Source organism: Montipora capricornis, chromosome 2, assembly GCF_036669925.1.
Source record: "Montipora capricornis isolate CH-2021 chromosome 2, ASM3666992v2, whole genome shotgun sequence".
Classification (NCBI taxonomy): Eukaryota; Metazoa; Cnidaria; class Anthozoa; order Scleractinia; family Acroporidae; genus Montipora; species Montipora capricornis.
This window is the reverse complement of record NC_090884.1, coordinates 49,621,532-49,632,008: the sequence shown is the minus strand read 5'-3', so window position 1 is coordinate 49,632,008 and position 10,477 is coordinate 49,621,532. Positions and strand designations below refer to the sequence as shown.

Sequence of the window (10,477 nt, the reverse complement as noted above, 5' to 3'; positions counted from 1 at the left end):
CTCACTTATCTTATCTTTTTCTCTCGTAGCATGCAATTGTAATTCACAAGGTTCTCTCAATGAGAGCTGTAATGAATTTGGAGTTTGTAACTGCAAGTCTGGGGTCCTTGGAATCAAATGTGGTGCATGTGAAGAAAACAAACATAACTTATCTGCCAGTTGCATTGGTAAGTTTTTCTTAATGGCCTTGTTGTACGCATCGGTTTAGTGTGATTGGTGGTGTCTGTTCTGAGTTGGTAAATTAGTATCAGAGTGTTTATACCATTTACTGACGTTACACAAATCACTTGACTCTGAAGATGACTTCGGCTCAGGTTGTCACAACGTCAGTCAATCAAAATCATCCTGAACAGTCCCTCTCAGGACTACACTCACCCGGAAGATTGCACTTCACTTGACCCATTCACCCCTAAACCGTCTAACGCCAGACGATTTTACTCGGCAATGGGGAACCCCCAGGAGTCAATGGGTTGATAGGCTAGTTTCGAATTATGCAGCAACAAAAGAACAGAGTCAAATGCATCGTTCTACCGAACTGTCACTATGACGATGCCTTAATTCAATCTGGCATCACTACCCTTTCCCAGAGAAGGGAGGAAGCTTGCACAAATTTTATCAAGCATGACTGCCTGTCGTCTCCTGTACTCAAGCCATTAATTCCTTGTGTGTCAATTGACAGGCTATACTGCCGCCATTCAGGCGAACGTGTTCCGGTGCACTTTTTCCCTAAGACAAAGCGGTTCGCAGATTTCTGCACCATTAAGTATCAAGATCAGTTGTAAACCTCTTCTCTGTTATTTTTTCTCTGTTATTTAGTGCTTTTTTTAACCATATTTATATATTTATCTATTTGACTGTCCTTGTATTGTATGTCTGTTATTGTCACTGACCATCCTTGTAATTCAGCCTTTTGGCTGCGAGAGGGATATCAATAAACTATTATTATTATTATTATTATTATTATTATTATTATTATTATTATTATTATATTATTATTAAGGCTCAGGGGAATAATTTGCATTTTCCTTTGTTTTGTACAATACAAAATGCTATTTATTACCCAGAACCTCGACTCCGTTCTTTTGTTGCTGCACAGTTCGAAACTAGCCTATAATTTATTATATGACTAACTCCGTGAGCGCGCTGTGATTGGCTACCCGAGCGGGCAAGATGAAGCTATACTGCCCGCTCGGGATTTCTCGTTTGGTCCCGCAAGATCAAAGATCATATTTTCGGGGTCTTATCCCATATATTAAATCCTTTATTGACCAAGCTTGTTCGGTCAAGATGGCTGGATATTGGCCTGGTTCTTTTTTTGCGTGTTTATATAAACACTCAACCCCATTTATATATATATAAGCGGAGCTCTCGTGTTATTAGGGAACTTAAGCAACGACAACGGCGACGTCAACGAGAACGTCACAAATGTGCATATTTAGTAGGCAAAAACAATAGCTTTGCACGCCCTGCACGTGCGTTTTTCACTTTTGTCCATTTCTTTGCCGTCGTCAGCAAAACAACAACGTGAAATAGTCAAATTTTAAGTTTTAAAGAGAACGTCAGCACTTGACGCTAAAGTTTCATTTTCTCCCCTAAATTAAGCGCCGTTCCGACCAATGTCATTTTTGAGGAACTACCACACCCTTGTCATATAAGAAGGGTTGACATGTTTACAAAGTGATTACAATGACGCGAATTTATATTTTGAGATGACGTTCTCGGTGCCGTCGCCGTCGTCGTTGCTTAAGTTCCCTATTTATACTTACTCAGCGGTCAACTTCAAAAAATCAGCTCACGATATGGTTGCGTGATACTGGTCACATGACATACATGGAGGGGAAGGGGGGACGCACGTCGTACGATGACCAGATTTTTTCGCACAGATAGGTTACCATATTTTAGCATCAAGAGCCATCTTCATCGGCGCGTGGAGCTCCGCTGTGGGTTCTGGGTTTAAACCATTGACGAACATAGAAAATGTAGCCCAAAACTAAGAACTGAAGTTTATATATTGTTATTGATGGTTTTACTCTTGCTGATAGGTTGTCCCCCGTGTTATGATCAAATCCAAAGCCTTGTCAATCGCCTGCGAGTGAAACTACGTGAGCTCGTGAAGATCACTGCAAAGTTCAATGGGACCAAACCCGTAAACATTGCTATCGATCTTGATTTTGCGAGTCGCTTAAGAGAGCTCACTGAAGGTGTCAACAAACTTCTGAAAAAAGCAGAAACGTCTAATTCAACGGATCGTCAGCTTGAAAAGCAACTGGAAATTCTTTATGAGCGTGTGGGAAACATTACCCAAGTGTTAACTCTCGCCTCGAACAGAACAAATTTGACAGAGGAAGATGTGGTCGCGATGGTTGAAAATATATCAGAAGCTGAGGCGTCGATCAATCGATCGCGATCATTGCTTGATAAAGCAGAAAAACTGTTACTAAAGGAAGGAATAGGGGCACTAAATGAATCCATACACGCAGCAAATACCACTAGCAAGCAAGCACTGAGGATGGCGGTGATCTTGAATCAGGTGAGGAACATGTTTATACGAACTTTTCGTACCATACGTACTTATTCTTTTGGGATTGTTTTTGGCGCGAAAATCGTGCGTGGCCAATGCACTGGCTTCACAGTTCGTACTCCATGCGTTGGTTCCAAGGACGCATTTGTTTTTATAGTATTTCGGAGAATGTCATTCCAATTTTTCTGCTATCCTTGAACAGGATCAGGAATGTACAGAATCGATCCAAAAGAGCGCGCTTAGTTCCCATGTACGAATGTTCTGTGGTTCAGTGGTGGGGCGGCCAAATTTCTAAACGAGTAGCCCGAACGGGCGCCTAACTTATCACAAGGTGATTCATCCTCACTTTTAATTAATTCTGGGCTCTTGAAAAAATGACTCGGCCTACTAACTTTTAAAGTTGGAATGCACAATGTCTATGAAAACAGAAATGCAAAGCAGTTTGTGGCGTAAAATCGAGAATAGACCCAGGCCTCTCACATCACGGTCGTGGGTCCAAATTCCTGCTAGTTCTGCCAAGTTTATGTGGCTTGCACGGCACAGAACAAAGTGAAATTTGGTTGACAATGCTGACATACATGTATGTTTGCTTTTGATGGGGAGATTTATATTAGAAGCAAAAAATACTTGAGTTTAGGTGCATTTTAAAGTTGAAAGTCGACCGCAGACTTCAACAGAACATCTATGACTCTAAAGTCTTTCTGATCCTGATTCTTCTATGTTCACTGCAGACTAGCGATCTCGCAGACGGACACGAAACCGAAGCAAACATTATTGAAGCGAAGGCCAGCGAAACACTCAACAAGTCCAATCAAGCTCTTGATACTTCTAAAGAGGCAGTAGAGGAACAGGAAAAGACAACCGATGGGATAGAGGAATTGTTAAAGAAACTAAATAGAACTATAGCATTGCATGAACAGGCAGCAAATGATGTTAAACAAGCAAGTAATGACACGAAGGTTGCTCTAGATGACGCCAATGCGTTGTACAAGAGTGGAACTACGCCACTTCCTGATATAGGCTTGCCGGAAATGAGAGGTAATCCGCAATTCATCAACACTGACTTTTGAGGAATGGTATAAGACAAGTACTGAAAAGTAGATTTCAAACACTGATTAATTAGCGGGGGAAAAGTTCGTGTCCCCGTTTACTCTTGTTGTTAGAGAGATGTAGCATCACGTTTACGTAAAACCACAAAGTTCACGTTTCACGCAAAATAGAGTGAACCTTGTGACTTAAGCTTCGCGTGACCCAGGGGAACTCGGATTGGATTCTGTTAATTTCGAGTAGTAAGTTAACGAAAAATAAAAACAAATTGTCGAAGTCATTCTGAACATTGATTGTACAAAAAGACACTATATAAAATGAAAATTCTAACCTGCAAAAGAGAGTCAACTTGAGTTCATGAAGAAAATTGCGGTAACGAGTCAGTTTTTAACGATCTATAACCATGAAACCTAGTTTTTCCTTGTTTGACTCACTGGAAAACAAATTGAGGTTGTTTTTTTTTTTTTCATAAACAACTTGTTACGTGGAAGAAAAACGAGAAAGAAATTCCACGAACACGGCTAACGCAAACGTAGAAACGGCAAGGTGCAACTGGCAAACGTGGAAAATGGCGGGAAAATCATGGTCACGTGGTCATTTTTGCCGACGTGATGCTAAATTCTGTTTAATATGTAGCATTTTTGTCATGCTGCGTCGCGGTCAAGTGCGGAGATTCTCCATAAATCCTTCATTTCTTTTTATCAGAAGACCTCATTTACGTTGTTGTTCTGTTTTGTCTGTCAAATAAGAGCAAAGTGCGGTAATCAAGTACAAGACTGGAAAGAAATTATAAATTCACCCTGACAGTCTATTAATAACGAGGGGCAAGAGGATCTGGTATTGAACAACAACGTAATTTCATGCCACCATTTCACATTGGACGAGTGGTGGTGACTAACATTCTCGTCACCAGAGCGTCGGAAGGATCCAAGGCTCTGGGAAACTCGATATAAAAGAACATGCGCCGTAGGGTTCTTATAACCAAAAATTGGCTATTTGAACCTTACGGCACCTGCTCACTCCTCGAGCTAACTTGAATGCACCAATTAGAGACTCTTTTGATTGATCTTCACGAGAACCAATGAGAAGGCACTTTGTTACAGGGTTTCCCAGAGCTCTTCTCTCCCCCTCAGTCAAGAGAAGACCCGTGGGGTCGAGATTGTGGTGACTAACTGAACTGCAATGATATCTCCACCTGTCATTTCATTCTACACCACGGCTCAATGTGTGAAACGTCGTATATTCAAAAAATTTGGATAGAAATAACTTGTGGCAAGAAGTTTAGAATTAGCAATTTAAAACCATTTTATAGTTATGTATACTTAGTTACCGAGCCGATAAATGAAAATGAGGCTGGAGTTGACCTTGCTTATGATACAGACCTCCCTGCTTTTCTTTTTCATGCTAATTAGTTGGAATTTACATATGAAAAGCAGTGAGGTTTCTATCAAAACAAGGTCAATTCCAACCTCATTTTCGTTCATAGGCCAGGTAACTAAGACACAGCTGCAACCTTGGTGGCTGTGTGAACTTAAGTTACCTTGTTAGAGTAATAAATGTTTTCCTTTCTGTCGCCAGCCAAAGTCAACTCCTCCAAAGAAGAGGTTGCTAACGCATCTGAGAGAGCCCAGGAAATCATTGAGGTTCTTGAGCCCTTAGTTGAGAGTTTTAACAAAAAGGAAGATGATGTCAGGAAGAAAATGGCTGAGTGGCCTGGTCTGGTAAAAAGGCTGGAAAGCCTGTTGACGAATGTCACCGATGCCAATGACACAGCGCATGACGCTATCGCACGAGGGGAAAAGACACTCGAACAAGCCAAGGACATGTTGGAGAGGCTGAAAGTAAGTGCTTGTGTCATTTTGCGATACTCTGTCGTGAGTTGTTGGGAAGAGGGTCTGTTGAAGGGGGTTTGTTGACCCCCACTGATTGGATCTTATTGTCACTGAGCATGCAGGGTGCAAACGTTAAAAAGTGTGAATGAAATGTTTAGGCGTTCGATGGCGCAAATTACAGGTGAATCACCTTCTAGCTGAATTTTAACAGTATCTTTAAGCTTCGAAGGGTTAGTGTGTTTTGCTTAAAATAAGCTTACTGTACTCCCCAGAAATTCAACGAAGTAATTAACAAGTCGAGAAGTGAAGCAGAAAGGGCGGAGAAAAATGTACCAGAAATAGAGCGACTCATCAACTCGGCAAACAACAAGTCGGATGAAGCAACTACCAATCTGGGAGATGCACGAAAATCCGCTGAAGAATCCATAGCTTTAGCTGAGGAGGCAGGTGAAACAGCAGACAAAGCAAAAGCGGTGAGTTGAACCGGTTGAGATGCCATTATGTTACTGGAAATCCAACGGGTTCTGTCCTGTTCGCGGCAGCCACAAAATATACGCAAAACTGATTCCTTTCAAGTTAAAGGACTTTTTTGTACAGATTATCTGCGACGAATGGCCAAGAAAGATAGCTATGTTCAAACTTGAGAAGGTCGGGTGAACGTTTTCAAGTTTTTGTCTTGTAACTCGTGTTTGAAATAATGTAGAAATGATTTAGAAACCATCAACTAGGTGTTAACTGTTGAGTATAGACCAGAAATAGTTACAAACGCCATGACAGTGTCCCTTTAAGGCGGGGATCTGTAACCATTTCGCCAATATACGCCAACAGCTGGTGTAAGTATCGCTTCCTCGGTTAGAACTGTCCACCCAAGTATAATGTCTAATTATACTTTTGACGCTTTTGACGCTTATGGGGGACTAGGCCAATTTGAGTAACTCTTACTCTTGGGTAATGGCCGGGACTTTTGCTAAAATTGACCAGCTTTGTGTTTATTCGGGGGACGTGATCACCTGAAAACGTTATTGAATTTTTGCGATTATATCCCACACTGTTCACAGCTAAATTTCTTAATTTATAGTGGCTACACAAAGTACACTCTACAACTTTGAGTAATCGTGAAATAGTTGTCATTGATCTTTCTTAAGATTCCTATTCCTAACTACGTAAAAGGAAAGTACTGAACAGGTTGAACAGAATTGACCCTCTTGTTTTTGAAACAGAAAGTGGAAACGATCAAGAATGAGGCAGAAGAGCTTGATATTCCTGAAGATAATGTTACAGAACCCGTATCAGAAGGGAGAGAGAAGCTGAAAGAGTACGCAGACATAGCAGCTACTGAGAAAGACAACATTGCAAACGCGTTGAAGAGAACCAAGACAGCTGGTGTCGCGTCGAAAAGAGCTCGCGATAAAATCGAAGAAGTTCGGAAAAAACTGCTCGCACTGTTAAAAGAGATTGACGGCTTGGAAGTGGTAAATAACACGAGGTTGGAGCAACTTGAAAACGTGTTGAATAACCAAACAAATATGCTACCTGATATAGAACGAGATGTCGAAGGCGTTGAACAAACAAGGATTGTGATAAAAGAGAAAATTAAATTGTTCACGATCGATCTAGGAAGATTGCGAGAATTGAAGGAAGTGCTTCAAGGAAGATATAAAATGCTACCCAAGAAGTGTCCGCGAGAGGCGGAAACCACTGAGCAATCTTAAGAAGAAGAAAATGGGACATTAATTTAAGTTATAGATTCCTTAATTCTTTTTTCGCTAACGTACAAGCATAACCCGCGAAAACACGAAACGCTTTGCTTTTTGCATCCAAGTGTTTATTACTCTTAGTTAATTTTGTTCTTTGGAACAACCAAGCTGCTAAGGATTGGATCCATAACAAATGGAAATATTAATTTGAAACGGAAACTCGCAGCTTGTGTACGAAGCGAACGTTCACTTCTGGTCAAGTTCAATTTACGTTTTGCGTTATGGCGGAAAAGTACCCTCGTACTTCGCCAATTTTCAGTAAAAATCCACAGAAACCCTGTGACATTACCATTTTTATTCAGGAAAGCGTTTGAAAAAGGGTTAATTTCGGAAACGCCATCTTATAGGCCTTTTCGGCTTGTATGTTTTGTTTTCCCAGAGCACGTGATGTTCTGAAGGGAATTTTCCTCTTCTTTTTTTTTCATAAAGGCCCGTTTAAACGGTTTCAATATTTGCTTCAACAAGCATTCAACACTTTGTTGAACCAAATGTTCGGTGCGTTTGAACAGGTCGTCATACATTGTTGAAAGCGTGTTGAATCAAGTTTGAATCGGTTTAAGGGTGGTGCCTACTAATTATATGGCTAGCCTATATTTTTGCCCCGGTGTGTGATTATGTACGAAATGTAGATCTTAACAAGTGTTATTGAAATCCAAAAAGAAAATTGGGGGTAACCGCGCATTTTTCAAAGATAGTTCATGAATAATATTTGTAAAAAGCTTTAAAATACAAAGCAATGTATGGCGTTCTTTCTCAAATTGAAGCTAAGAGTATTAAGAGTACTTACTAACATATACTTTCTCCGGATAGTTTTAAATTGCGCAAAAGTATCGCTGAACTAGTAAGCATCACCGATAGGAAACCCGAGTATCTCGAGGTGCGCAAAACGTATGCGCAATAATAATAGTAGGCACCGTCCTTAAACTTTCATTCAACGTCGATTCAACTTTTCCTTTGTTCTCGAAAATGCTGAATGGTGTTGAAGCCCTTTGAACACGGTGTTCAACATTTGCAGAACACACGCATGCGCACATCAGGCCGCAAAAGTCAACACAGCGTAGTTTATCTGGACGAGAGAGTCTGGTTTCTAGTTCTTAGTTCCTCGCAATCAAATTTCGCGAAAGTCTTGGTTCTTTTGTTGGCGCAATGTTGGAACCGTTTGAAGTGCCTCCGAACAACTTTGTTTTTGCGTCCAACATTTGCCCAACATCCGTTCAACTTTTGTTGAACAAACATTGGTCAAATGTTGAAACCTTAAATGGGAAAACAACACGTACAAGGTAAAAAGGTCTATTGTGGTCGTTATGTCAACCTTGTAAATCTGGCCGCAGCCTCACAGTTGTGACCAGAATTCAGGTGGGACACTTTATGAAAAATACATAACATTTGCGTGGATATGCTTCTTGTATATGAAATGTCACCCTCGACGGTCATTATTGACTAGCCTTTCTCGGACAAGCAACATAGCCAGTTTCAGGATAAACTTGATTCAAGGGATTATTCAGTAATGTACTTGTTCAGGCTTAAGGTGATTCCTTAGTAATAGAAGTTGTCGTAAGATTTTTTTAAAACTTTTCTCGATTGTTCCCTATATTATGGTGACTCGAAATGTGCAATCAAAAAAGTAGGTCACCAAGCTCGTTTGAGAGACATAACTTGCTCAAGTTACTCATTTAAGCATTGCGCCTTCATCTATCAAGAACAAGTTTATTCCATCGGTTCAGGCTACGTTTTGCAAGAACAGGAAGCACAGCTTTGACGTAATTCTTAAAATAACAAAACAGGTGAATTGTGTTGCTCAAAAGGAATAATTTAATGTTTGTTTTATGGCACAGGCACAAGTCTTGAAAAGGCACTGACTACAAATGTTCTTCGGGTGCGTGATCTCGAGGAGACAATTTTGTGTCCACGAGTGATGGCTACGAATACTATCTTTCCAGTAACTTTTTTTTCTGACGTAAATTTTTTGTAATTTTTTTACAGCGCAAAGAAGATCAGTAAGAGAATAAAATTATGCCAAAAAAAAGATAGGTCACCAACCTCGTTTAGGAGAAAACAGAAAGCAAATCAAGCTCGACCCCTCGACAACACGTCTCCCCGATAGCGCGGTTTCACTTTCACTGTCGGACTTAAATGTTCTTTAGCATCATCAAGGCTATCACTCGACTTTTTGTTTTGTGAGAGTTGAAAAAGTTATTTGTTTTGCTCTTTACTGCTGTGCTCTGAAAACGGCCATTCTTCTTTATAGCGAGCTTTCCCTCGCGAAAGGTCGCCATTTTGAAATGTTTTTGGCCACGTTCGATATATCAATATTCACACATGGGTACGAGTCTTTATGGTTTAATTTAAACATTTTTTTGTTTAGAATATCCGTTGAGACTTGTGAGACAAAGAGCCATGAAATTTGACCATAAAGCCTCTTAGCCATGCCTGAATACGAACGGGGCTTACGCTGTGTTATGCGCAGAACAGGATGCGCAGTGCAATACTAGGGAATCACCTTAAAAGTGAATCACTTTTTTAAACAGTAGGTTACATCTGGCGAGCGGAAAAACACCCCGCCTCATTTTCCATGCGGCTTCGCTGCCATTCTCGTCACCAGTCGACCCAAGGCTCTGGGAAACTCTGTGTAGGAGAACATGCGCCGTAGGGTTCTTACAGCCAAGAATTGGCTATTTGAGCCTTACGGCGCCTGCTCACTCCTCGTGCTAACATGTATGCACCAATTAGAGACGCTTTTGATTGTTATTCGCGAAAACCAATGAGAAGACACTTTGCTTCAGGGTTCCCTAGAGCTCTTCTCTCCCTCGGTCAAGAGAAGAGTTCTGGGGTCGAGATTGCTTCGCTGCTTGCTCGCACCGACGAAGCCGCTTGCTACGGAGGCTGAAGATCTTATTGTTCAAACGTTCCAGGATATTTTCTCCTTGCTTTTAGAACGCCATTCTTATGAAATTATAGTAAAGTAGTACCTTGGTCACATATGAGTTGCGCGATAATAATATCTCCAGTGAAATTTGAGAAAAAGTGAGCAACTATATTTTACTTCCAATAGACCAATTTAAAAAACAAAAAGGCATCATCTCAAGGCTCTGGGGAATAAACTCATGCAAATCCTTATATATATTCCCCAGAGTCTCGAGATGATGTCTTTTGTTTAGGACTGAATTTTAACACGTCGAAATTGGTCAAATTGTGTTAGCCTGCGTAGCCGGTGCGGGGAGAGGGGCCTGGGTCTCCATGCACCGGCTACGCTGGCTGAATTTGTGTATGTCTATTTTGATCCAGCAAAAAAAGAACTTTAAAGAAGTCTGGTTGCTATT

General features: G+C 40.8%; 1 protein-coding gene across 1 annotated transcript in view; it reads left to right on the top strand.

Moving 5' to 3' along the window:
- LOC138025800 (laminin subunit gamma-1-like) overlaps nt 1–10,463 on the top strand; it is a 27,847-nt gene extending 17,384 nt beyond the window's left edge. Inside the window, exons 7-12 of the mRNA XM_068872962.1 lie at nt 30–167; nt 2,043–2,530; nt 3,253–3,559; nt 5,147–5,409; nt 5,673–5,873; nt 6,621–10,463. Coding sequence (XP_068729063.1) covers nt 30–167; nt 2,043–2,530; nt 3,253–3,559; nt 5,147–5,409; nt 5,673–5,873; nt 6,621–7,112 — 1,889 coding nt within the window. The 3' untranslated portion in view covers nt 7,113–10,463. The remainder of the gene's footprint in view (nt 1–29; nt 168–2,042; nt 2,531–3,252; nt 3,560–5,146; nt 5,410–5,672; nt 5,874–6,620) is intronic.
- Nucleotides 10,464–10,477: the final 14 nt, after the last annotated feature.